This window comes from Brachypodium distachyon, chromosome 4 (assembly GCF_000005505.3).
Source record: "Brachypodium distachyon strain Bd21 chromosome 4, Brachypodium_distachyon_v3.0, whole genome shotgun sequence".
Lineage (NCBI taxonomy): Eukaryota > Viridiplantae > Streptophyta > Magnoliopsida > Poales > Poaceae > Brachypodium > Brachypodium distachyon.
Window position 1 is genome coordinate 37551200 of NC_016134.3, and position 26211 is coordinate 37577410.

The 26211-nt window shown below is 43.7% G+C and overlaps 4 protein-coding genes and 1 long non-coding RNA gene across 8 annotated transcripts; 2 read left to right on the forward strand and 3 right to left on the reverse strand.

Moving 5' to 3' along the window:
• Positions 1-4145: 4145 nt before the first annotated feature.
• LOC100840360 (transmembrane protein 50 homolog) lies at positions 4146-8190 on the reverse strand. Of its 4 annotated transcripts, none has more exons than XM_024463278.1 (5): positions 7906-8190; positions 7714-7813; positions 5779-5931; positions 5627-5692; positions 4146-4274 (listed from the first exon to the last, which is right to left on the reverse strand). In XM_024463278.1, the coding sequence occupies exons 1-4, from the start codon at positions 8039-8041 to the stop codon at positions 5656-5658; spliced, it is 426 nt and encodes a 141-aa protein (XP_024319046.1). In that variant the 5' UTR covers positions 8042-8190; the 3' UTR covers positions 4146-4274; positions 5627-5655. The 4 variants fall into 4 exon arrangements, with proteins under 4 accessions (XP_024319046.1, XP_024319047.1, XP_024319045.1 ...); XM_024463279.1 differs by lacking the exon at positions 4146-4274 and adding an exon at positions 5125-5437; XM_024463277.1 differs by lacking the exon at positions 4146-4274 and adding an exon at positions 5132-5442.
• A 221-nt stretch (positions 8191-8411) lies between these two features.
• LOC100840671 (transmembrane emp24 domain-containing protein p24delta3) lies at positions 8412-10727 on the forward strand. Its single transcript, XM_003578164.3, has 4 exons — positions 8412-8642; positions 9947-10156; positions 10254-10330; positions 10438-10727. The coding sequence occupies exons 1-4, from the start codon at positions 8442-8444 to the stop codon at positions 10580-10582; spliced, it is 633 nt and encodes a 210-aa protein (XP_003578212.1). The 5' UTR covers positions 8412-8441; the 3' UTR covers positions 10583-10727.
• On the reverse strand, positions 10623-12297 carry LOC100840972 (annexin D8). Its single transcript, XM_003578165.4, has 5 exons — positions 11927-12297; positions 11612-11845; positions 11288-11506; positions 11114-11203; positions 10623-11035 (listed from the first exon to the last, which is right to left on the reverse strand). The coding sequence occupies exons 1-5, from the start codon at positions 12122-12124 to the stop codon at positions 10832-10834; spliced, it is 945 nt and encodes a 314-aa protein (XP_003578213.1). The 5' UTR covers positions 12125-12297; the 3' UTR covers positions 10623-10831.
• On the forward strand, positions 12286-20459 carry LOC112268608. Its single transcript, XR_002959965.1, has 3 exons — positions 12286-12404; positions 13569-13709; positions 20349-20459. It is a non-coding gene; the product is annotated as an uncharacterized LOC112268608 (long non-coding RNA).
• On the reverse strand, positions 15995-18718 carry LOC100841275 (thylakoidal processing peptidase 1, chloroplastic). The gene is made up of 6 exons (XM_003578166.4): positions 17560-18718; positions 17379-17447; positions 17230-17298; positions 17021-17107; positions 16596-16663; positions 15995-16504 (listed from the first exon to the last, which is right to left on the reverse strand). Exons 1-6 carry the CDS (start codon positions 18361-18363, stop codon positions 16384-16386), a joined length of 1218 nt encoding a protein of 405 aa, XP_003578214.1. The 5' UTR covers positions 18364-18718; the 3' UTR covers positions 15995-16383.
• Positions 20460-26211: the final 5752 nt, after the last annotated feature.

A 26211-nucleotide genomic window follows, 5' to 3' on the forward strand; every position in this document is an offset into this window, starting at 1 on the left:
CAAGATTAACAGTATTTTCCTAGACCTTTCGTTGGATCAGATCCACATTGAGTACATGACATGCCATACTGTAAAAATTCATTGATGAAGTGAAGTTCAACTTGCTTATGACTCAACTACGGGTTAACCTAATTCTGAGGGAATTCCTTTGGAAATATCTTTAGTGCTTCATGGTAGCAAGGTCGGTGGTGCCAAATTTAAGTCAGTAGTACCGAGGCTTCCTTCACGTTGAGAAGAGCTACATGTGCTTCCCTAGTAGTTGCAGTAGAAGTCGGCACTGCCAAGGTGTGCTTCACACTACCAACTCCGAACTCCAAAGATAGGTTTCCCGTTCTACTGAGCGTCCTGAAAGGAAGATCTACCACAGATGATGGAGTCATGGACTTTATGTCCTAAACTCAAGGAGAACAAGGTGGACAATGGTCCATGATCTCTTCTGATCAAACCACATCTTGGCGACCTCTTTCCTAGATCTAGTTTTATTGAATTTTTTTTACCACATATTGCTAATATACTCTATTTATTCCAAAATGTAGTGCGCATAACTTTTATTGATTGTCAAGCTTTCTAAACTTTGACCAACCTTATAACAAAAATATCAACATCCACACCATCAAATTAAGTTCATTAGACACCTTGTGAAATATATTTTCATAGTATGTTGGTTTGACATTGTATATATGTATATGCAAATATATTTTTGCTGCCTGTTTGATCAAACTTTAGAAAGTTTGACGATCAACAAAAGTTATACGCCGTACATTTTGGAACAGATGGAGTATAAGTAATGTATGATCTTTTGCATTCTTAGTTTCTTGTAAAAATTAATATCTTATAATGTATCAAAATAAATGTACAATCTTTTCTATTAGTAGTTTCTTGAAGAATTAATGTGCTGAGGGTCCCTAATGTACAAAACTAAATATACGCATGTTCTGTTTTATTGTTTCTTGAAAAATAAATGTGCCCCATATTGCTAATTATATTAAAAAAAGTATAATATTTTTATTCATATTTTCTTACAGATTAATTCACCTCAAATCACTAATGTATAAAAATAAATGTATGCTCTCTTTTATTGGTGGCTTCACGGCTATGGAAATATACATAAGTAAATGTATGGTCTTGTTAATATTAGTTTCTTAATGGTTAATGTGCCTTAAATCACAATATATACAACTATTTTTATTATATTTTTATTAGCAGTTTATTGAAAAAATAGTGTACCCCATACGGCTAATGTATTAAAAAATAAATGTACAACGTTCTTTTTTTGAGAAAAATGTACAATGCTCTTCTTCCGCCGAGAGATCACGTAGTGAAAATTAGAAGTCGTGTCTTTTTGTTAGGCCATTTAGCTTTGGTGTCAATATTTTGTAGGTTGTTGCCGAGACCGGAGCGAACATTTTTATGGTTAACAGATTTGTGTCTATCCTTTTTCCACCTCTTTTGGTGATTTAAGATAACTTGGTGTCTGTGTTTTTTATTTTATTCGACTTGATGTTTGTGTTTGATGCCAAAGCGAAATGCCTGGTTTTGTGGAAAAGAGGGACGTTGCATTGATCGTTCACGGTGATAAAAATATCAATGCTGTGTAGACCAACTTGGAAGTTCAACAAACGTTTTCAACTCAGCCATCATACATCCATTCACGGAAGAACGACGTTCCCTCCTCCTGCTTATCGGTCAAAACCGACCACCAGTAACAAAACGAGTAATATTTGTGCATCTCCCGCACGCAGAGACTGTCTGCCTGCCAGAGTAGGAAGAAGATCAGGAAAGGAAAAGAACTAAGCGAGCCGCCGCCGCGGGCGCGGGCGCGGGCGCGGGCGCGCGGCCGGTGCAGCCGAGGCTGGTCGTGTCGTGTGGACGCCCATCAAACCCGGCGCGCGCTGCGTTGGAATGCGTTCCGACTAGGATGGCATGGAGTGGCCCGGGCGTCACGTCGCGGGGGGTTCCGTAGCGCGTTCGAGCCCCGGGGAGTAGGAGGAAATCGGGGAAACAACGTATGCTCGAGGCCGCGCGCGCGTCGATCGGCCGTGTGGCACGCGCCGGGGCGCCTCCCCGTCGCTGTCAGACGCGCCCTCGAGGGCGTCGCCCCCCAAACAGCGAGCGGCACGCCGGCGACAGTAGAGTGTGGTGCGTTTCCCCGTCAGATTAAAAGCACACGTTGTTTTCTCGAGAGAAAAATACCGGTGAAAACTTACCTTGGAGTATGTATAACTTAGAAGTACGTACGGTAGGTAAATCCCGACGGTCGAGCCCGGCCCGGTCCGAAACCCGAAACCTGAAAATAGGCCGTTCAAGCATTAAAATAATTATTTTCAGAATGTATAAATGATTTTTTATACCTGTTTTTTCCTAAAAAATACCCGTTTTTAGTCATTTCGGACTTCTGGGACGGGCTTGGGACCGGAAAGTGAGGCTCGAGCCCGCCCCAGGACGTCGGGCTTCGGGCCGGGCCACCCATACCCAGGTATAGTTCGGAGAGGGGTTGAGTTCAATAAACAGTTCAAACTCGTTTTCCTCACGGAAAAACTAAACTCAAATTCAACTATGAACAATAGCAAACTGTAAACGCTAGTACTTCATTAACTTTTCAGTTTTTTAAAACATGTGGCTGAAATAAGTATAAGCTTGGAATTGAAATTCTGTATGTTTTGACAACATAATCTAGTTAACATATTGTATTTTTTTATAGAATAGTTGTAAACTTTGAAATAAGCTTTTTCTTTACTTCTTATGGAGTTTTCGATACAATATGATTTCCATGAGATCTCACCGGGGCACTCATTTTTTAGCGGACTGAGTAAATATCAAGAGACGTCTATCGTTGCACACTTTGTATCGCTTGACCATCATTTTTTTCTTCTCCAAATAACTACCTTCTTTACGGGCAGGGGTATCCATTAGCCAAATACTAACATTTGTCACGTTTTAGGTAGTGTTTGGTTCTAAAGCGAGGTGGAATGGAATGAAACGGTTCTATTGGATGTAATGAAACGGTTCTATTTTTTTATATCCTAAGAACCAAACAATTAAATCACTGGTTCCACTTGGAACCAACTCATTTCTACATTTTTTAGAATGAGATGGTTAGACATATTGAGAGAATATTCTCTTTTGAGGAACCATATGGTTCCATTCCACTTCTCTATGTTCTAAGAACCAAACACAAGAATCATCTCAGCTTTTAGAAACATTCCATTACATTCCATTATCTCAACCAAACACTACCTTAATGTGAAAATGATGACTCCAGCCCACTACTTAGTGTTTACTAGGCTATCTGGTGTAGGCGAGTCTGACAAGGTTGGGTGTGCCTGCGGACCACCCGCCGCCTCCAGCCCCGAATGGATTGAGCCGGTTCGACATCCCTAACATCAACCCAAACCTTCGTCTTCCCTACCGTCGACGCCCTCGACCGGATCCTTTGCACCTTTGCCCACCACTAGCGCCAGACACGTGTGCCCAATCCTTGCCAGCTCCAATGCTGTGACGCTTGATCTTCCTTGGCTAGAGGTGCAACATGGTGACCCTCAGGGTATCTTTTGACCCTCCTTAGCTCAAACAAATGAACTAGTTTTTCAAAAAGTTGTGTCATTTTAAAATTTTAGTTCATTTGGTTGAACTAAGGAGGGTCACAGGGTACCCTGAGGGTCACCATGTTGCGCCTCTATCCTTCGCCAACATTGTGTCCTTCTTTGTAATTCTTGCTGACTCTGTCGCACAGCCTAGAGCGCAAAGCGCTTTGTTGTTGGAGGTGTGGAGGCAGGCGACGCACAAGAGCTTGAATGGGTCCATGACACCACAACATCTCCCGTTTGATCTCATCCAACCCCGGGTTGTTGAGGATCTTGACCACCTTGTGCAACATTGTTGCCGCATGAGAGGTGGTGAGCCAGAGAGGGATGAGCAACGGTCGGCGGAGGCAATGAAGGAGAGCGAGACGAAGGCAATGATGACGCGACAGAGGGTGTTGAGGAAATTTCCCTTGTTTTAACCTATGTTACTCTAGTTATTTTTAGGGGAAATTTGCTGGAGGACACCGTTACTTCGTGACCTTTGCCGAAACACACCGTCAGAATGTGTCTTTGCCCAATACCATTACAATTTCATAGACATTTGCTAGAACACATTGCATCGACTAAAATTGAGAATTTGACATTTTTACTTGGGACTACCATTGTAAATCTGTTTACGGATCGATTTTTGACATCTACTAGAGTTTGCCGTTGGTTGATGTGAGCATTCATCCCCTTTGTTGCCGCACTCTGCAAGAGAGGAAAACGCTTCAAACAAAGAGTTTGAAAAATTCTAGACACATTTGCTAAAGGGTAGAATGATAATTCAATGTGAAAAAAGGTCAAACTTTCCGTTTTGGACCATATAATGTGTTCTGGCAAATGTCTACGAAATTGTAATGGTACTGAACAAAGACACATTCTGACGGTGTGTTTCGGCAAAGGCCACAAAATAACCGTGTCCCACGGCCAATTTTCCCTTACTTTTATCACTTGGCTTAACAGCCCGGTTTATCACTGCTACAACGAATTGGCCATGATAGTAACTGGAGGTAGCTTTCGAAGTAGTTTCTTTTCTCTTGAAGATGGAAGTCGTTAAGTACAAACACGAATCATTCGGGACGGCAACGAAAGGTCGGCACTTCCAAAGCAACGCCATACTCTGAGCTTCGGGGACAGCGACGAAGCTGGAGGCTGGAGCAGGGCTGCCAACCAAGCACAGTCAGCCTGCCGTTCGCTTTATCCATGCTGACTCCTGTGCGATCCATGGTGGTCTCGTCGGGCCGGCAGTTGGCTCCACGCAGTTTACAAGGCGTTGGAACGACTAGAATATCTTCTTTTATCCAAAGAGTATAAAATCCAAACTTGTAGAAAAAAAAAACACCGAGGCACACTTATCTGTACTACACAATCTAATAGTTTTACCGATACATGAGCCATTACACGCTTCGATTATACTCTTGGTTGGTGAGAACAGAGAACTCGCGACAAGGAGCCCTCAAGTCGTGACAAAATCAGAAAATGACGAGATGCAGCAAACTTACTCGAACTCTGAAGGATGTGAGTATCTGGTTGCTTCCAGTAGTAACATCAAAAGAACTACTCCAGTGGATACGGGCTTGGATACCCTCCAGATAATATTATCAATTGTTGCATTCCCCCAAAAAGAACAAGCTGACTAAGTATTTTGGCGTATTGTTTTACAAGCACCAAGAAAGAATCAGCGTTTTAAGGAGCGGTTTATCGGCCCCAAAAGAATCTGGTGCCATTATTTTGGTCTACAGTTTCACAAGCACCTAGATAGAATCATCATACTGGAACAGCATCTGTTTTAATGTAGTCAACTGAATTACCATACTAAGTATGTTTGACAATAATGACTCGTTGCAGGGGCGCGTGATCCAATTTCAACTCTAACCTAATAAAGGGAGGCATCAGAACTTCCGAAGAAAATTAGGATAAACATGTACCAATGCTAACGATAATTTCAGAAAGCAGTCAGTTATGCACACATGAAACACCGATCTTCCCATCCTAAAACGAACATAATTTACACAAGACAACAGTTGTAGAGAAGACGACCTTGCAACATTATGACCAACCTTCCAAGTCTGCTCACAATATTTTGACCTTACTCCTCAGAGTGGCACGTCCAATATGTCAACCCACTGCAAAGGAGGTGCAAGAAAAGGATAAGACTGGCAGATTGAATGAGGGAGGAAACGGTGGAGAAATTTAATGAAACATGCAGTACCTTATCAATACGAAAACACATTGCAGAACACCAGCAACACCAGTCCACACGGAAGGACCCTTGTCTGTCAATGCATCTTGCACCAACAAACCAACTGATCCAGCTAGGCAGACGAAAGAAACAACATATGCGACAAAAAGCCAAAGCTTCACCCTGCATATTAAGAAACCCTTGTTAGAACGATCCAATGAAAGTATAAGGAGAAAAATCTTGCATCTCTGGTACCCCGATCATTGGTCTACTAAAGATCTTATGAAAGACACAGAGGAGAATGAATGCAACAGAGCAATCACATAAGACAAGCAACTACAATGTTCTTTTGGTCAAATGTAGTCTGTTAGTCTGAGATGATCATCCCTGACAGAAGTTTGTGATTCTGCATAACATAAATGAACCAGAAAATGAAAACCCTTAACCCTGCACCTGAACCCAACAAAGAAATCAACATTGTGGGCTTGCCTAGCTAAGCTTTCAAAAAAAAGATTCATCTTATTGCAATACTTCCCTGTGGCTTCTTTCAAATTTTTTGAAGCAGTTTTAGCTAATCCTTGCATTGGCTCTGAGACTCATGGCTTGAATGAGACTGATGATTGCTGTGCGGCACGTTGGTTGAGGCAAATTAAATGAACTCCTTTGTCCCCCCCAACATACACGGAAGGTTGTCCTTTATTTTGAGTTTTAACATCTCTAAAATGCACAGCTACAGCTACAAAAACAACTTAAACAAGCATTCATACTCTGATCATGGTTTAACTGTCACTATTTGTTCGTACTAAAGAATTTTGACCTGTCCTGTGAATAACTACATAAGGAACTAACCAACAAAAATTAAAAATGATGTATCGGTCTAAGCTTTCAGAAGATTGAGCTTTACGATAGTTGGCCAAGTCTCGCAGAATTGTAGAAAAGCTAAAAAGTTAAGTAGACAAATTAGTAACACCTAAGGTTTTAGTTTTAGACATATATCAACATCATATTTTTATCCAAGCATCACTGTTTAAAAAATAGGTGAAACTGCATCATCTTGCTCAGCCAGCAGAAAGTTGACCAGCAGAATAAGATATATAACAATAATTGCATCAATAAGTTAGTCAAATAGTCATATATATAGTTGTTTTCAGTCAACAATACGGTTCATTTTAAACCCAATGTGCCGATATCACAATGGCACATGGATTTTGTTGGAAAAAGGCCGCCTCTGTTAGATTTATATTACTCCAGGAGTATATAACTTGTCAAGAAAACAGGGATATAAGAGGAAGAAAGTGATATACAAATGAGGATTCAGGAGCGATGCTAATAAGGAAACCATGAGGAACATTAGTAATAGGGAAACAAACGCTACCCTCATGAGATATATTAACTGATTTTAGCTGTTAAAATAATACAAAGATAAGGTTCATTTGTCGACTTAAGTTGTCTAAGTGCATCAATTACGACGCAAAAAAGCTTTACTATGGCTTTTCTGAACCACTTACTCATAATCAGATTAGATAACCCTTCAAGATATGGCCAGGTCTCACGTGACTTGGGAATTTAACCTAGATCAACACCTTTTCTCTTTTGGTATATGAAAAGCCAAGGAACCTAACTGAGAAGACCGATGTTTAAGGGTAAGTCAGTTTGAGTTGATGTTGATCTGTATTCTGTAGTCCTTAACTATCTGCGAGTTTTGGTAAAATGCATCTTTCTGTTTATTAAAAAGCAAATGCCTCAAATTTGTAAAAAAAACAACGGGTATACTAAAAGACTGAATATATCATAATTTCCTTTCTGAAATTAGACGTTGTGGATATGTGACTATTTTTCAGTTGTGCAGTTAACTTGTATATATTCAGGGCTCAATTCAATGATCTACATTCCAGTAGAATGCAGTAATCCAAATTCAGTAGACAATTCGATCAATTTTAGTGCCTGATCGAGCAATAATCTGACCTCCACTCGGAATCGTCCCCATAGGAGGAGTAATAATCATTCCCGATGTCCTCCTTGTTCACGCAATTGAACATGAGCGCAGCCAGCGACGCGAAGATCCCTGCGAAACCCCAACACAGACCCATCAATCCCGACCTCAAAGGTCAACCACACCGAAACCTAATCGAAGGGGATCTCGCCCTCTGTTCTCACCGGGGAGGTAGTGGATGAAGGAGACCTGGACGGCGCTGCAGACGACGGCGTCGACCCAGAACCACCAGCCGGCGCCGAAGAGCGCGCCGGCTACGCCCGGCCCGATGACCCCCCACAGCATCGCCAGGTTCTCCATGGCCGCAACGCAGCAAACCCTCCTCCACCAACTCTCCTTCCGCGGAATCTTCTCGGCTCGTTGCTTTCCTTCTCGCTTTTCTGGCGACTTTCTTTCTCTTCTCCCAACAGGAAGGGGATTAGGGGAATATGATATTGGGCTGAACAAGGAATTGCTCGGCCTCGGTCTAATTTAATTTGACTCGACTTATGTTAAGGCTGAATCAGACGTCGTATGTTTTATGAGCCTTGTGGCTTGTGGGTTTGTCCACTAGAGATGAAATTGAGCTATTTGGGGCTTAATTGGGCTTCCGCACAAGTGTATCGGCCCATTGGGCCTGCAACAGATGGTGTCACTCCGTCGGCGTGTGGTGTGATGCCCTCCGGGAGAGACACTTCGAAACGAAAGACCGGACGAGGTAATGGCTCGAGGTGGTGCGTGGGCCTCGTCGGCGGCGGTGGTGCTGTGGTGGATGGCGGCGGGCGCGGGGGCGGTGTGGCTGGAGATCGCACCGTCGGGGACCAAGTGCGTGGCGGAGGAGATCCGGTCCAACCTCGTCGTCATCGGCGACTACTCCGTCCTCTACGAGCACCACCAGGTCCACCCCACCGTCTCCGTCAAGGTAATTTATTTACACTCCGCCGGAGTCATCATCGGGATATACAATGTGGGAGGCTCTAAATGGGAGGATTTAATGTTATACGATGTGAAACAAATGATGAGAGCCGGCTAGTGGTGGAACATTGAACCATTCATCGCAAGCGAGCCGGATTAGTTTTTGTTGTTGTTGGAAACATGGGAGTTGATGGCTTGAATTTAAGGTGACTCGGTCAGTTTTATACCATACGTAGTTTATATGGTCAACAAACTGAAACGGAAATGCATTGTGCATGAGTATTGCTCTTGCGTGCGCTTGATCGGTTACAGATGAGGATCCTTTGCAAAGTTGCAGGATGCAGATGTGAACATGGAGAGTATTATTAGCCACAGTAGATTTTTTAATGTTATCCATGTAGCCATGAAGTATGGAGATTTACTTTTTCTTCAATGTGCCATAGCATGCATGTAAATCACATGGATTTGATGATTTAGTGCTTCACTGAAGGTCACATAAGTCCTGTAAATAGGCATAATCTAGAGTATTTAGTTCAGTAGAGTCATGACTAGGAAGAACTAATAGGACTTGGGAGGCATTGGATTTATAGTCCACCCTTCTACTGTTATATTTATCTGCGACTTTAGTTCGGAGTAGCATCACATGATCTTATCACATACCTCCTATTCCTATAATCATATGATGAGTGTGTGCACCGTGCACGTGGGTACAAGGACAAATAGAGTTCCAGCAATTTTACGGATACAAACCTTACGTATACTGGGCTTCCTTGCACTTTTCAATTTCTATTTTTATTTTCTTTTTGGATAAGAAGGTAGGCAATATTCCAAACAGACAAGATGTCTGAGGGTACAACATCTGCCCGAAAAAAACGGCCACAAAAAGGGGAAGAACAAGAGCGAAAACAGAAAACCAAAGGCGATATCTCATGAAAGTTTGTCCGCCCACTGATGTAACCGTAGCCGGCAGCCTTCTTTGTTTGTTCTGACACTCCATAAACGGAGGTATTCTGCTATGCGCTGCTTTATAACTGAGATTGGCAATCTGACGTTGTCAAAGATTTTGGAATTGCGGGCCTGCCATAGCTGTAGGGCACAAGCTGTGAAAAGGATGAACCAGAGAGGGTCTCTTTGTTGCATCATATCAACAAATGTACTAAGGAATCAGCCATTGTTGCCTGTTTTATCTCTATTTTTATGGTTGAACAGTACATTCGGCTCCCCTTGTAAATTTTAATTGCTTGGAGTTGAGTGGTCTCAGTTGTTTGATTTTCTCCATTTTCTGTTCTGCTAACTCACTTGTTCTTGCAGGTTACATCCCCCTTTGGGGACACCGTACATAAGAAAGAAAAGGTTTCTGTGGACCAGTTTGCATTCACCACATCAGAAGCAGGAAACTACTTAGCTTGCTTCACAGTTGACGGTGATAATAAAGGTTTAGTGGTGAAACTAAGTCTTGACTGGAAAATCGGTATTGCAGCAAAAGATTGGGATTCTGTTGCTAAAAAGGAAAAGCTTGAGGTCAAGTACATGAGATTAGGATGTTATACCCATCATTTTGCAATTTGGTTATTTTTATCGTTTGGATAACAATGACTTTCTTGGGTTTCTTGAATAGGGAGTTGAACTTGAGTTAGTTAAGCTTGATGCGACTGTCCAAGCCATCCATCAAAACCTGCTCTTACTGAGGACCAAGTAAGTCAACACGCTTCTTTGATCTTTAGGGAATAATTACTATTTATTAACATTGCTCGTCAATTTTATTGATACCACACGACAATAACTGTCTGTTTACAATGCAGAGAATCCGAAATGAGAGATGTCAGTGAGAAGACGAATGCTAGGATCTCTTGGTTGAGCATGATGTCACTCAGTGTTTGCATTTTAGTTTCAGTTTTGCAGTTGGCGCATCTAAAACGGTACTTCCGAAAGAAGAAACTCATCTGAAATTATAGTCCTCTGCAACGTATGTAAATGCTTTGTTCTGTATGTAGTAACCACGATGCAAGTTATAATAATTTTTCTACAGCATGTGAAACAATCATGTAATCAAACTGATAGTTTTTTCTCACCTAATCCCGAGTTCGAATAACACGGCACTGCTACTTTTCATGTTCAACTTACTCTTACAAAATGCAAGACCATGAGTGCTTCAGTTGACAAGTCAAGGATTTCTCCAAGTCCAATTTCATGAGATCACTGACCCCCTTGCCACATCCAAAGAAAGTCTCTGTAATCGCTTTGAGGTAAGCTTTCGTGGATGAAATCCCCAAGGTTCCTTCCAAAGTTACTCTTGAACGCTAACTTGATCTTGTCCATACCAACATCATCGCTGCCCAAGATAGCCCTTGTAACCAATCTTTTATTGCTTTCTGGGCGTTGCATACTTTTCTGCAGTAACTGCCAAGGCCAAGAACAGAAGAATGAGTCAGATACCAGGGATGTACAAAGTAGAAAACTGTTGCCTTCTTTTATCACCTTGCAGTAATATTTAGAAGGACTGTAGATGCACTTGACAACAACACTCAGAGATTCTTCAAACTCACCAAACACATTCTTCTTCAGTGCCTGCATATTCATTTTTGCATGATTGTCCAAGATTCACTAGGATCCTATCAAGTAGGTGTCATCAGGACACTGGAGTTTGCTTACCTTGGTGTAGTCATGCCCATATATGTGCTTGTAACTGCTGAACGCCAGCCTGACCTGTGGGATGCTCCTCTTGCTGAACATCTCAAGAATGGTGGCCTCATCAACCGATCCCGTGCCGCCCTTCTTCGCATCATACAGTCGCCTGGCGTCGCATTTGGCGATGTGCCAGCTGGGTTCATCGTGGTGCGACTTGTGGGAGGCAGCGAGAGCTACCAGTAGCTGCTCGAATCATGAAAAGGGAAACACGGGGAGTGAGCTCACCCTGGCACTCTGCTAAGTGGAAGTGGTAGAAAAAGAAGGTACAACAAAGTCTGGGACTAGCACCCTCTGATAAGGGCGCGAGGGGTGCGAGGGCTCGGTGACCATGTCCTGCTCCATGTTCTTCTTGAACCTGCCCAGGTACGCCTGCTTGGTGAAGAAGAGCTGTTCCTGCTTCCGCCGCGTGAAGATCTCGACCAGGGCACGGTAACCGGTCAGGCCGCTCTCAATGGCGTCCCTGGCCATGATCGCGTCGCGCTCTGCCGGGTCAAGCATCCATAGGTAGAGCAGATTGCAGAGCTGGAGAGGATCAGAGGAAGGTTGGTGATGAGACTGAAAATTAAACGAAGTTAAGATGTTCTGTTTACTTCCTTATGTTACCTCGTTATCCTGATCGGGCAGGAGGGTATTCCGCAGCCTACCGACGAGGTCTTCGCCGAACATCGCGCGGTAGGTCACCTTGATCTGTTGCCTTTCCGATGAGCTCCGGTGAGCCAGGAGACGACTCAAACGGCATGGCTCGTCGCACATGCCATGGATTTCTCTGCAGTCATTTTCGAAGGGAGATTGGGAGGCCATGTTTCAGTATTGTGCTGAGGACCCGAGGTGTTCGGTGTAGAGAGACCTGGCTGAGTTGGCTAGACAATGCACAGACATATAAGCAACGGCCATTTCCGTTTTCCATTCCTGGAGGGAGGAGAAAGGAAGAAAGTTATCTCAAATTGGCCAAGAAAGGAAGCAATGAAACGGAAAAAGGAAGCAAATCGTCCTACTCAGCATGTGTTTTTTGAAGGTAGGATCTGGATTTCAGCGATCATGGAGATCTTGACTTTAAAGGCGTCTTTAGCATCTATTGAAGGTAAGTTATGGACTATTTCCGTGTTTTTCAACAAATTGAGAGACGAAAAATATATTTTTCTCTTAAACCAATCATATGATGCTTATAGCTACCCTCATGGTATGATCTGATTAATTAAATCACACGTAGTTATTTTAGTCTGCAATGAAACTTACTTTGTCCAGGAGAAAAATAATCTATCGCACCGGTACCCCGCTTAAAAAAATCCCTAAAAGAAATTGTCTTACAAAATTGGAAAGAAAAAAATTATAGAAATTCATTGTAGCTAGGGTACTTGATCCAACTTCAGCACAACAACCGCAAACCGAGTATAATTGATAGGCAAGTACAAGCACACAGCAGTGTGTGATTCACAGTATCAGCATTTCGGTTGGGTGCGTAGTCTAATCTGTGGAGCAAGCAAAGGGCGGCCAAGTGGTTGACAGAAGGAAAGATCCTACGTGCCAAATAAGACGCAGATGCCGTAAAGTTGACACATGAAAGGTGAAACTGCACAAAGACGCTCCTTTTTCAGAAGAAGGCAGAATTGCGTACCATGCTGTTCATACTAAAATCCCAGACACTACGCTTGCACATCTGGTCCAGTGGCACGCACCCGCCGTTCGTGGATTCCCAGTAGGCTCTGACTGAGCCTTCTGTCTTGGCCGAATTTTCCCGTCCTTTTCGGCGAACCGAGATGGGTCGTGCCTGAGCTAGCTTTGCTTGCCTTCTTCAGGTCGAGGTCGAAGTCTGTCCGTGTTGGTGCTTGGTTTCGGGAAAGCGTGATCCACATCCACCCAAGGAGGAGCGTTTGGTCAGGACTCAGGACTCAGGAGTGGAATGTGCTACGGCTAAGCATGGATGCTTTGCTTTCCCGTGGTCAAGGACGGTAGCGAGGGACGCCGTAGCATCGGGATGGGCGTGCGGTTTCTTTGTGAGAGAGAAGTGCACGTTGCAACATCGGAACTTTGTGAAGAGACATGAATGTAACACCTTTTGAAAACTTGAGGAATTTGTTTAACCTTTTGCTTGGTGTAGGCGCTGAGGTCAGATATGTGTGTCATCGTCGCAAATTTAGCGTTGGGAGAAAACTTTTTAGCGAATTCGTCAGGGAATAAGCAATTACAGGTTCAGAGCGATCCCCGGTGCCATTGACATTGATGCCAACTTCTCTGCTTTTGACAGATCCGTGCCAAGGCAAACGGTGCCGAGCTCACACACCTCAGCGCTGAGGTCTCTGGCAAATTTGCAAGTTTTTTCAACGCCAAGGTGTCTCGTGCTAAAGTAGCCAAGTTCAACTCCATGTACGCTAGCACTCAGCAAAAGGTTAGAAGAACACACCCTTGAACTTCTAATATTGTTTACTTTTATCACGTTAGACGATTGGTAGGTGGTTTTGTTGTGAATTGGCATCCCAACCAAGGTTTTAAATAACTAGTTATAGCTCTGTTATTCTAAGCCCAAATGCTAAGCGACGAACCAATGCTATGACATCACTACTACAAAACACTTTATCACTGTCGGACAAGAATTGCCATCATTGGCGGTCTGGCCACCCGTGTACTTGACAGTGATGTGGTGCCCATCAGTGACGGGCACCGTGCCCTACAGTGATTTTCAGTAACGGTCATTCTCCACGCCCGACACTACTGTATAAATAAGGATTAAAAAATCACATTTAAGATAATCAGTCTCCATTCTATAAATCGTCAAAACAAAAAACCACCAGTCTCCATTGTATATCCTGTACAACCATTAACACATCTCTTTCCAAAAGAAAAGAAGAAAAGGTTCATTGAAAAGAAAAGAAGAAGCAGATGAACTCTCGACAGAGCAAATGCATTAGGCATCACAGAAACTTGAGCTAGCTAGCAAAAGCAAGAACCGAACTGAACTACACCTGCAACATCGCTAAGTGCTCTTGAAGGGTCCTATCTGCAATTTTTTTTACAGCAGATACTATCTGCATTTTTTCAATTTTTAAAGGTCTCCGGGGATCATCATACTGATGTGTGTTTTGTGAATTTTGCCTTTTATTTCGCGTTGGACCATTAGTGACGGGCCTTTCGCGCTCGTCGCTGATAAGTGGTCATCAGTCACATGCGTGATATGCCCGTCACTGATAAGGTGTCATCACTGGCGGTTCTGATACGTCCGTTATTGATGAGGGACATCAGTGATGGACATGAGAGGCCCGTCACTGATGAGACATCACATATGTTGTGCTTTGTAGTAGTGCATACCGGCGACTAGCGCTAGCATAGCTCCACTATTTGGCATAGCTTGTAGCCAGCGATACCACCACTTCTCCATAAAGTTATATTTATTTTAAGGATGATATTTTTTGTTGCGACATAAATAAATCCATGTATAGGCTGGCCCCTTCCTTTTACACGACGGGAGAGCAAGTCAACAAACAATCTTCACTTGGCTAGAATGCAAATAAGGCTCGGTCAAGCCACCCAAGCCAGTCAACAAGTCAAGCCATGATCAAATGAAGAAAGAATCAAATAAATAGAACAGAGAGAGATAGAGATATATATATATATATATATAAAGAGAGAGAGGAGAACTGAAGAAAGAGTGATAAAGGATTGACGGATTGGTCAAAGCCACTCCCTCCTCGGCATGGACCAAAGTTTCATTCTCCCATCCATTTTCACACTCCATCAAAAATAACCATGATCTTTTGCCATACACCTTTAGTCTACATGAACTTTTCATGGGGCATCCAACCATTCACTCTACTTCAAATGAAAACCAGGGGGAGCTCAAGTCTCGAGTTTCGGAAGGACCCTCTCAGTCTGAACTCGAGAATTGGCCTATTAGTTTCTTGTGAACTCTAGCATTATGACTCAGAAAGACTCGTTTGGTCCAAACTATGCTCATTATCACGATGCTTTTGCTAACATAGGAGTAGGTTGTGCCTCACGAGATGATCGGGCCTATTAAAATAAAATCGTTATATCTCACATTCGTGGAGTGTAAGATGACTTATTAGGAAGGTCATCGTACACGCACCTTTAACATTTTAAACCATCGTGCATCAATACCCCATACTAGTGTTGTTCAAATTCAACAACAATTTTGAAATACAATTTTATAGGAAGTCGAAATACATCAATAATCAATATTAATGTATGTCCAAATTACTTGTATGACAACGTGGTTCCAATTGCCAATTTGGTGCCACAACTCGGGGAATCTGTCTTCTCGTGGCGAACAAGCAGATTGGCTGCAGCAGCTGTGCGTGCCCGTGCCTGTGTGGAGAGGTCAGGCAGCTGCTGCCGGCTGCCTGCATCGAGCTTTTCCTCTCTCAAGCTGCTCCACATCTCCCCGGCAGCGAGTACGCACGCTTTCACCTTCGGGGCGATCAGTGGCTTCCCCCGTCCGCTTCTGCAAAACACGTGCTCCGTACGTGCGCCGCAAAATCCTTTCCGGAGCTGTTTGCAGATCCCAACTAACGCGGCGGAAACGGCACGGATGCAGATCTCGCGGATGCAGTCAATGGGTTTTGGCGTGCGCTCCTTGGTCAGATGAAGTTCAGACTCCCGAACCTTACAAATGCTTTCGTAGTTTCGACTTTCGATGATAAGTGATAGTTGTTCAGGTAAATGGAAAACCGCCAAAGCAGGCCATCATTGCATTTGTTATAAAAGAATTGTTGATGTACTGTTCCTTACAAAATTTTGATGTGAACATATACGTCTCCCAACATGCTGGAAGCAGAACAAGAGTACCCAGCTCTGAAGCAGAAGAATGCTCCTTCATCAGCTGCTCTTTTACATATCCAAGGGGCCGTTTTTTAGCTTGCAAAGTCTAACACTTTCATGCTTTAAACAAACGGAAACGGGCTGAGCCAAAGGGAATTTACACGCAAACCCTCGAGGAACAACAGAACACTTGAGGAACAGCATTGTGAGAAACAAGAGAAGTGGGGCTGTCTCATCAGTGGAGCTCCGTAAGAGAGTTTGCCCAGTGTCGCCGGAGAACCTACTTGTCATGACATCTCCGCAGTGCAGAACGCTGCATCAGGTTGGTATATTGTATCTGTGATCTTCGATGGCGGCCAGTACCGAAGCACGGATCTACCAAGTATGTTCCTAATAGGAAGCGCGCCCCTGAAATATCATAGATCACACGGAAATCAGTCCTGAAATTTATGTAGTGAAAGCTGCAGATGTGGTTTGGAGCTTGGTTCCGAGAGCATACCATATATGAGAATCAATGCTGTTGTTACGGTTGTCTCCCAGCACAAACACATACCCTTCCGGTACAAGCTGCAAGAAAAATAACAGCGATTAGTTCACAGAAATCAGAAGGGACTGAAGTCTCTAAACACATTGAATTTATCTTGTTTTTTTTCGGAAGTGCAGCGCAATGCTGCCATGGCACATACATCCTTGTTCTGGATCAAAGGTTCGTTTATTGGAATCTACTTCTCACTATCGAAAAAACTGAAATCAAATACTGTCATTACCATGGCATGTACAATCTGAAACTTCAAATTCTATTTGCCTTGAGCAAAACCAAACATTTCAGCCAAATATATGCTCAACTAACCATGCAAGATCACACAAAGTAGAATCATGCTGTGTCATAAGTGGTTCTGAGAGGTAGACACAGAAGATACATACCATAGGTTCCATCTCATAGTTGTGTGCCTCCAGCACAAACTCCTCATCCTGAACTACTCCATTGACCAGTAACTTGCCATCACGCACCTATCAAGGAACGAACCGAAACAACGGTTATACCTCAAGCTAAAGAATCAACTATTTTGCAGCACATCACTAACAGTAAGAAACAAACAGAAGACACTAGCATTGAGATAGTAAAAGCTTACTTCGACATAGTCCCCTCCCTTGGCTACAACTCTCTTTATGAACACATCGCCCGAGCTGTAGCCCAAAGCCTACCATAAACATTGAATTCAAACATCAAATTCACTACAAGTATGAGCAAATAATTTAAAGAGACGGTAAATCACAATACCTGAAGTGCTGTTGGAGCACGGAAGATCACAATGTCCAAGATTTCTGGTTCCCTGAAGACATATGACACCTGCAGATCACATTACAGTTTATGGTAACAAAATTAGAATCCCCGTAATTAACGACCTGGTAGACCAAAAATAGCAATCTAATCATGAGGCAATCCTCTCAAAATGATTTACCTTCTCGGCAAGGATCCGATCACCGACGTCGAAGGTCGGGTACATGGACTTGGACGGGATGGACCTCGGCTCGGCAAGGGACGAGCTGTATAGTAGAGGCACGGTCACGGCCGCGAAGGCCGTCTTGGCATCGTCGGAGCAGGAGCTCACCCACCTCGACAACCAGTTGCTCCTGCTCATCGCAGCACTAGCACGGATGTTCCTCGCAAATCCACCAGAAGCAGAAGCTCCAGCAATCGAACCGCCAATCAACGTCTTCTTGGAGGGAGACACCACCGGCACGGGAGGAGGGGAAGAGGGCGCCGAAGACGACGAGGTGGCAAGGTCGCTGCAGGGGAGCCACTTCGCGGTCTGCAAGAACGGGAGGAGGGACGTAGGGTTGAACAACCCGACAGAGATCGACGACGAGCCGGACAGAGACGCGGCGCCGCTGATTCCAGCCGTCGAACCCGTACCCTTGGCGAGCACCGACAGCAATCCCACGGCGAGCGGCGGAGGAGCTGGCGGTGGCTTGGACGAAGCGTAGAGTCTCGAAGGGAACAGAGAGTGGCCTCCAGCGGCGGCGGCGAGGGCCAAGGGCTTCGGGTGGTTGTGGTCCTCGGCGTCATGGCGGTCGCCGCTACTGTGCCGGAGGGGCTCGGAATGGTGGGAGGAGGAGGTGAAGATACAGAAGGGGCGCCAGGCGCCTTCCTGGATGAAGCGGCAGCCAGCGCTGGAGGCGGAGGGTCCGCAGCGGAGGCCGAGCGACGCGGCGAGGTTCTGCGCCACGTAGCCGGAGTAGGACACGGTGATGCGGATCGCCATGGCGAGCAAGCAGATGAGCCGTAGGGAGATCGAGAGGAGCTGAATGGGGTGGTCGGGGGAGCAACTGGAACGGGGCTGGGAGTCAGCTACTGAATGTAAACCATCTCGTCGGGACTCGACAAGCGGGGCGGCGGGGTGGGGGATGGCGAAGTGGCGGCGAGCCGGAGAAGTCCGATGTCACCGGCGACGATAGACTTGGAGAGATAAAGGCGAGCCTACGAGGAGGGGGTTGGTGGTGGCGCGGTGGGGTGGGATTTCCGGCGAGTCGGCCTCGCCGGAAGGGCGAGGTCAACGGTGGCAGTCAATGGGGGAGGCGGCGATGTGGGTGGTGGGGAAGAGAAGGCGAGGGGCGGAAGGGACGAGTGTTCTATATAGGCCCGTGGTCCGTGGACTGCGTGGGCGTTTACTGTTTGGTGAGGTGGAGGGTCCCTGGCCTCAGCGCCAGCACGCTGGGGATTCTTCCCGGAAACGGCTGCATTGACTTGATTACTCCAATGAAGCCATGTTCTATTCTCGGATTGACCGGTAAACAAGTGATTTTTACTGCCTTTTTCTAGTTTTGTTTTAAAAAGTGACCAAGATTTTAGAAAATCAAATAATCTACAATACCATGAAGAAATCTATCGTGACAAATTTAATAAAACTAACCCAATTGCTGAAAAGTGCTTATGCACTTATTCGAGGAACCGGGCGCGCAGGCTCTGCACCGTCTGATCCATCCTGGACCGCCCGTGACGTCCGATCTAGTTAAGACAGGGGTTCCCCCAGTCCCCCTGTCGGTCGAGTGGTCCCCGTATGGCAGCCAGCCAGCCAGACCTGCACTGTCGTCTCTTTCTCTCTTTCCCCATCCCCATTTCCCCTCTTGCGTAAACTGAGCTAGCGTGCGTTCTCTCTCCCGATTTTGCAGCAGCGATTCCGGCGCCCTTGGTGCCGGCGAGGCGCAGAGGAACAGCAGCGCGGTTGCTGGCAGTGCGGGGAGGGGCGGAGTCGGCGTTGACGCTGCGAGGGGTTATTGATTCCGTTGCGGCGCGAGCAGAGAGGCGATAGGACGTCGGGACCCCTGCATGTCTTCGGAGGAGGTGGTGAGTGCTACGGGAAGGCGATTCCATCGCTGAAATCCAGAGCTGCTGCCTGTAACGTTCCGAGCGGGTACAACAACTACCGCGGGCACATCGACCACGGCGGCAAGCGCATCTAGCACGTCGTGCGCAGCTACCATCTACTGTTGGGAATTTTTACAGGTTAGTTTTCCTCTGGTTCGTCCATGCCTGTTCGTCCTTGAGTTCCTTCCCACCCCTACCACCCAATCCTCAGCATGTGGTTTTTGTGGGCATCAATGTTGCATAGCTTTCCAACGTATTAACCATCCTGATCCTAAGCGTCGCTTATACTTGGATCTATGGGAAGCATTTTATGCTAGCAATTTTTTGGCCAATTTTTCATGTTCTAGGTTTACTCTGCTGTTATGCAATACATGTTTCCACCAGTTTAGATGCTTGTGGTTTGTATTGTGTACTAGGGATTTAAATTCACCCAAGGAGACCCCTACGTTTTCTGTGTGATTCGAACAATTTGGCCCTGAAAATGCATACCCGGGGGCATAGCGTATTTGAACCAGACAAGGTTTTCAGGCAAGGTTTATTAGCAAGTGTTCTAGCTTAGGGACAGCTTGTAAATCAAATGGACGGGATCAAATCAACTGAACCAAATTGGGGCCGACTTGGGCTATGCATTTTTTTTGCCTAAATCCTAGATTTGTTGTGCTTATTTCTTAGGTAGGTGTTGCTTTTAGTGTGTCCTTTTACTTGTGACGTTTTACCAGTTTCGCAAGGTTCCGTCAGCTAATCAAATTGCACTGCATTAGGCAAATCATATATCCATCATATATTTAGGAGTTGCTTTTTTAGGAATAAGAACTCATTTCCATTTAGGCAACTTCTAATTGAACAGCATAAGAATAAGTTCCTAATAAGTTGCTTTTGCAGGATTCAAAGGGTCCAGTGGATGTTGATTTGCTTTTCTTAGGAACTGATTTTGCCTGTTTTTGAGATGGACTTTGAGATGGGTGTGAGATGCCTTAGGTTACTGTGTGTAGGCAAACTTTTGCCAAACTTGTATTGTATTTGGTAGTCAATTTGTTTGCAGCATAATCTGTATTAGGACTCTTTTCCTAGTTTAGGCATAAAATGTGCTGAATTAGTAGAATTATTTTTCATGGACAACTTGCCTTTTGTTTTTAGTTTAAAAAATGACAACAAGGTGTATTCTCAATTTGTATTCTCAGTATGTGCTTGACTAATTTATTTTCCACCTTCTTGCTTTAACTAAAAATAAACACTGCTTACGAGCTTTGCTTAAATGTGCTTACCAGAGTGTTCTTTGTTGCTTGCTGTTTATGTAGATGTATATTATGCCCATATTATCGACCTTGCATGAGCTTTGCGGGGGGGAGATCAATGAGCTCACCGTCGTTTCCTCACTGCAGCTTCGCGCATCCACCCACGAGCTTCGTCAGCGGTGGGATGGGCAGGGAGCGGCGGGCCAAGCGAGCTTCGTCAGGAGGGTTTTTTCCGTTCAAAAGTGTGGGACGGAGGAGGTTTGATGAACGGCGAAGATATGGTGAACGGAACCTTACGTACTTTTGAGATAGGAAGATTTTATGAAGCAACTTCTTTCATCCTTGTGCATTCATTTTTTTGATTTTTTTAGGGTTGCCGTGACAATTAGTTGCTTCCCTAGGGCATTCAAATATTTTTGAATAAAATTTGTTTACTATCCAATTTTTGAACTAGTACTTGCTGGACTAGCTACGCTTTTTTGCTTTTGTGTATAACTTGCTTTTCTCACCTGACATTGACCAAAAATTGCATTATATAGTCAAATTTTTGAATAGTTGATAATTAGGTGAAGCAGTTTTGCTTCATTGAGTTTGAATTTCTGCATTTTTTAATGCTTCTGTAATAATAAGTTGGGCACTTACATATTTTCAAATAAAAGTTGCTTACTATCCATTTTTGAATTAGAGGTTGCTGGACTAGCTATGCTTTTTTTTTTTTTTTTTGCTTTTGTGCTTTTCTCACCTCTGACATTGACTAGAAATTGCATTGTATAGCCAAATTTTTGACTAGTTGATAATAAGTTGAAAAGAGGTTTTGCTTCATTGCGTATTCAGTTTTGTCTTTTTCTATGCTATTGTAATAATAATTAGTTGCTTCCCTGGGGGTACTGACATTTTTTTAATAAAAATTGCTTACTATCCAAATTGTGAACTAGGAGTTGCACGACTAGCTATGCTTTAGCTTTTCTGTATAACTTGCTTTACTCACCTGTGACATTGACTAGAAATTGCATTAAATAGCCAATTTTTGAATAGGTGATAATTTGTTGAAGCTTTTTTTGCTTCATTGAGTATTCAGTTTTCTGTCGTTTTCTATGCTTCTAGTTGCTACTCACATTTTTTTTGAATAAAAGTTGCATCCTAGCTATCCAAATTTTGGTATAGAACTTGCTAGACTAGCTACGCCTTTGTTTAAATTGCTCCGCTTGGAACTTGCTAGACAAAACAGCGTGTCAAACTCATCCCCAAGTATGGCTCTTGCGGCTCCTGCGGCTATGACAAAGTTTCATCCTCCGGTTCTTGTTGATCATGATTTTTCATTTTCCTGAGCACTTGTTGTTTGCTGGTTTAATGTAGTGGAATCAAACTGTCCTAAATGCATGTTTGCAGTTCTATTATTGTTATTTGATTCACCAACACCATCTTCTGTATGTTCTGCATCTTTGCTTGCCATGGACTGGGTGCAGTACAACGGGTATAAAGATGTTGCACATCCTTCAGTTTCAGGATCAGCATTTAGATCGATAGGCAACTCATTAAGGTCCAAACAATCCATCCGCATCAGACAAACAGTCATTAGATTTCCTTAGATCTTTTTATGCTCATCATCAATGTATGACAGCAAATCTTAATCATCTAATTTTGCGATAGGTTGAACCGGGTCGTTTTTGCTGTGGGCTGTACATATGACAGAAATAAGGGCGGAAGGAAATAGAAGCAAAAAACAGGAAGGCAAATTGCACTTGAAGGAGTAACAGGAAATGTTGTGGGTTGCAGGTACAAGACCTGTGGGCTGGCAAAAATAGTCAGGTTAGGGAAGCAAAAAATAGGGGTTAAACTGCTGATAGTATTTCCAACCATGTGGTATGTACTGCTTATTTTGGAATGCAACATTGTGCATGGATTTCTCAGCAAACTTGCTAACTAACTCATCCAAACTATGCATGTGTCATATCTACTGCTTCTCCTTCTATCCATGGTAGCTTGTGCTATTTTCTATGCCTTTAAAGAGTTGCTTTTCTACATGGATTTTGGATACATGTATATTTCCCTCCGACCCAGATTTCAATTCCTGGGGTGCAAGGGTCACAGATACATGCAACATGCGACCCCCTAAACCCAGATTTTGCTTTTGCTTTTCTACATGGATTCTGGGTGTCAGCTGGGGTTATCCAAGAAAGAAATGGTATGCACAACCAAAGCCTAAACCTAGATTTTCAATTTTCGATTAAAGGCAGCAGGTGCAGGGGCGTAAAATTGTGTCATACTTGTAGCAATTTGTCCCGGTGGGGACTGCAGGGGGAACTTCTGTTTTTTTTAAGGGGTGTTGTTTTTCAAGGTTTCATGGACCTAAGAAGAGGAGAGAGGAGGGGAATACCGGCGCATGAATTATTGGAGAAGATGGGATCGGGGTTGGGGGAGGAATACCAGCTTTTTGCTTTTTCATAAAGTTGCTTGCCCAAGGGACCAACTTTCACATGGATCGGGATAACTGAGACAGCTGGGCAAGAGGCAAAATCGCGTGGTTTATTGGTTTGGCGCGGTGGCCGGACGCGCGAGAGCACGCGGGGACCAAAATAACCTTACTAGGAAAGGGGGGGCAAACACTTTCCTTTTTTGGGTGCACCCTGGGCAAGCTAATAGTGCATGGGCACCCACTAGCACGGCCCTAAAACTAATAGATTTACTAATGTTGGTAGATTGTTCTGTAAACTTGATCAAATTTCTCTCCGGTCTATAGTACTTGTCGCAGCTTTGTCTATATACGCATTTACCTACACAATAAACCGTGTATAGATATATGGGTATCTAGACAAAGCTGCTACAAGTAATATGGATCAGAAGGAGTATTGTTTTTGACTTTGGACAAAATTAGAGAAGAATGTAATAATGTAATATGGAATAAAGGAAGTAACATACAGTTTTGACCTCCATGTTTGAAAAGCATAAATTCTACTCCCTCCGTCTCATAATAAGTGTTACAACTTTGTCTAAATATGCATGTACATTAACCGTTTTAAATAAATCTAGTACTCCGTAACATTAATTCGATAATTTGGATGCTAATAGTTTTCTCTTCACATCTTTACAGATGGCCAGACTTGAAAATGGGTGACTGCTAAAATTCTAAAAAGGTCAACATTTTCAACTAGAGGTGGTAGCATACCGGTTAAATGGCTTAAAATTATGCCATTGAATTTTTTTGGCCAAATTTTTTTCATCCTTCCATTCTCTTATTTCGAAAGAGGCCAGAGCAGCCAGTGACATGGAGGCAAGGTGCGGAATGTGTTATGGGCTAGGGTTAGACGATCTGATGGGATCTTACCGAGCCGAGTGGTTTTAGACGAGACGCTTGATCTGTTGATGACGTGTCGACGAGATGAAGGTGAGTATCAAGACATAAAGTTATGATTACTATATTGTATTTTAAGAAATGTGAGATCTGCGACAAATTTGAGAAATAGTTAATTGCTAAATAGACAATTTGTTTATGGAAACACACTTTTGAAGTTTGACCCATTGTGGGTTCTACTCCCTTGCATCCACAAAACAAAAATAGGATATTTTGATAATGTCTCGATCTTCATGATGCAATTTTGATGATTAGTGTATAATTAAAACCAAAATTGGATATCATGAAGTTATTTTTGTAGAAATATCGACAAGCAGACTTTTCAAAGTTAGGTGAGTTATATCCAAAACTGAACCTCTTCTGAACCGGAGCGAGTATGTACTACTTCCTCGATTCATAGAAAGTGTCGCCCATTTTGTAGTAAGTGTGCGTCACTTTTTATGGATCGGAGGGAGTACCACTAATACATTCCTGATGTTTCAATTTGTTGGAACAAAATCACTTTCCTATTGGCTGGGTTCTCAAGGTTGTGAGTGAGGTATATACTTTTTGTCTTTGCCCGGTCATAATTGATCGTATCTGTTAACACAAATTTACATGTATATATTTTGACCGCAAAATGTCTGGATATTATTATTATTATTATTAGAAAATTTGAAGCACTAGGAGCGATGTTGTCAGTTGAGAAACCGAACAAGGGGTAAAATGCTTTTGATATGATAGCCCTGGTTAATTAAGGAGAACAAAAAGAAGAGAAAACCTAATTTTTAAAGGAACCCTTGATTATTGGTGTCTCTTTTCTTTTCTCTCTGTCTTTAGAACTGTTTTTCCCAATGTTGTACTGACCTTCATCTTCTACAAGCGCAAAAAAAAAAGATCTTCATCTTCTACGCATGAGCAACTAATCCATGATCCACTCATGGTTGTTGGCGCAGTTCCGAGCTCAAAGCAACGCAAGCTCCCTGGAAAGGCGAGAATGACCCGAAAAAGCGAACCAAGTCAAATTGAGCCCTGCGGGTCGACCAATCCATTATCCCATCCACATCTCTACGCTCTAGCTGAAACGCCAGAGAGGCACAGAAGTTACACACCTTTCCTGCGCCACGTGATTTTTCGCTTCTTCGAAGCTTCCGCCGTCGCATCAGACACGTACTAGTACGTCAGGAGCACACCGGTAGTGGGAGATTCTTTCGAATTTGGATCAGGAGAACAGAGAGCCCTGCGTTCACATTAATAGCCAAACGAAAACTTATTACCCCTTTCTCCGACGGAATAATATACTACACCGGTATTCTCTGCTTATGACCTGTAATAGAGATATAAGTTTAGCTTCGTTCGGATATTTGGATCAGGGAAACAGGGAGCAGTGCGTTCACAAAAACCACCTCTATACTCGTTGGGTGATCGGACACGTAGTCAAACAACAAAACACGAGACAGTAATAGCAAAATAATTTGCGGACAGAAAATAGTCACGGCATGGCAAAATAGAGTTGGTCAAATCCATATCGGGATGTGTGTTCTAGAAAAAAAAATCCATATCGGGATATAGTACAAGTCAACAAAACAAGCCGAGCCTCTAAACAAAACTACGAGTCTACGACATAGACATGTGGGCCCATGGACGTCAACACAGGACCCTCGATCCCTACCCGATCAATCTCCAGCCAACCGCAAATGAACGACAGGACAGAAGATTCCTTTCATTTTCTTTTTTGTTTCAGGTGACAAGTGTCTGGGATGGTTGTCGTCAGCGCTTACGTTCCGTTTCTATGAGGAGCAACGAACCGTAACAATCAGATGACGCAACAAAAAACGTGCTATAAGGATCCACTCCTAAACAATAGTAGATGGGAGACAGGTTCAGATAAAATCAAAATGATGCAACAAAGGAAGAATGATCCTGGGATGAGAGAATGTCTAGAACTTGCATCGAAGGAACCTGACTGTTTCCAGTCACTGAGGTTACCAGGTACATATCTTATGTTTGGGAGCTGATGTGGATTTCGAAATGTACCCTAGTCAAACCATCCAAAAATTTGTCGGGCCATTCCTTCGACCAGAAGAAGCCTCGAGTGCTGACACTATGCATGACAGCCCATCTAGACACTGACACGCGAAGGAAGCCCTGTAAAATTACACGAATGACTTCTATTAAT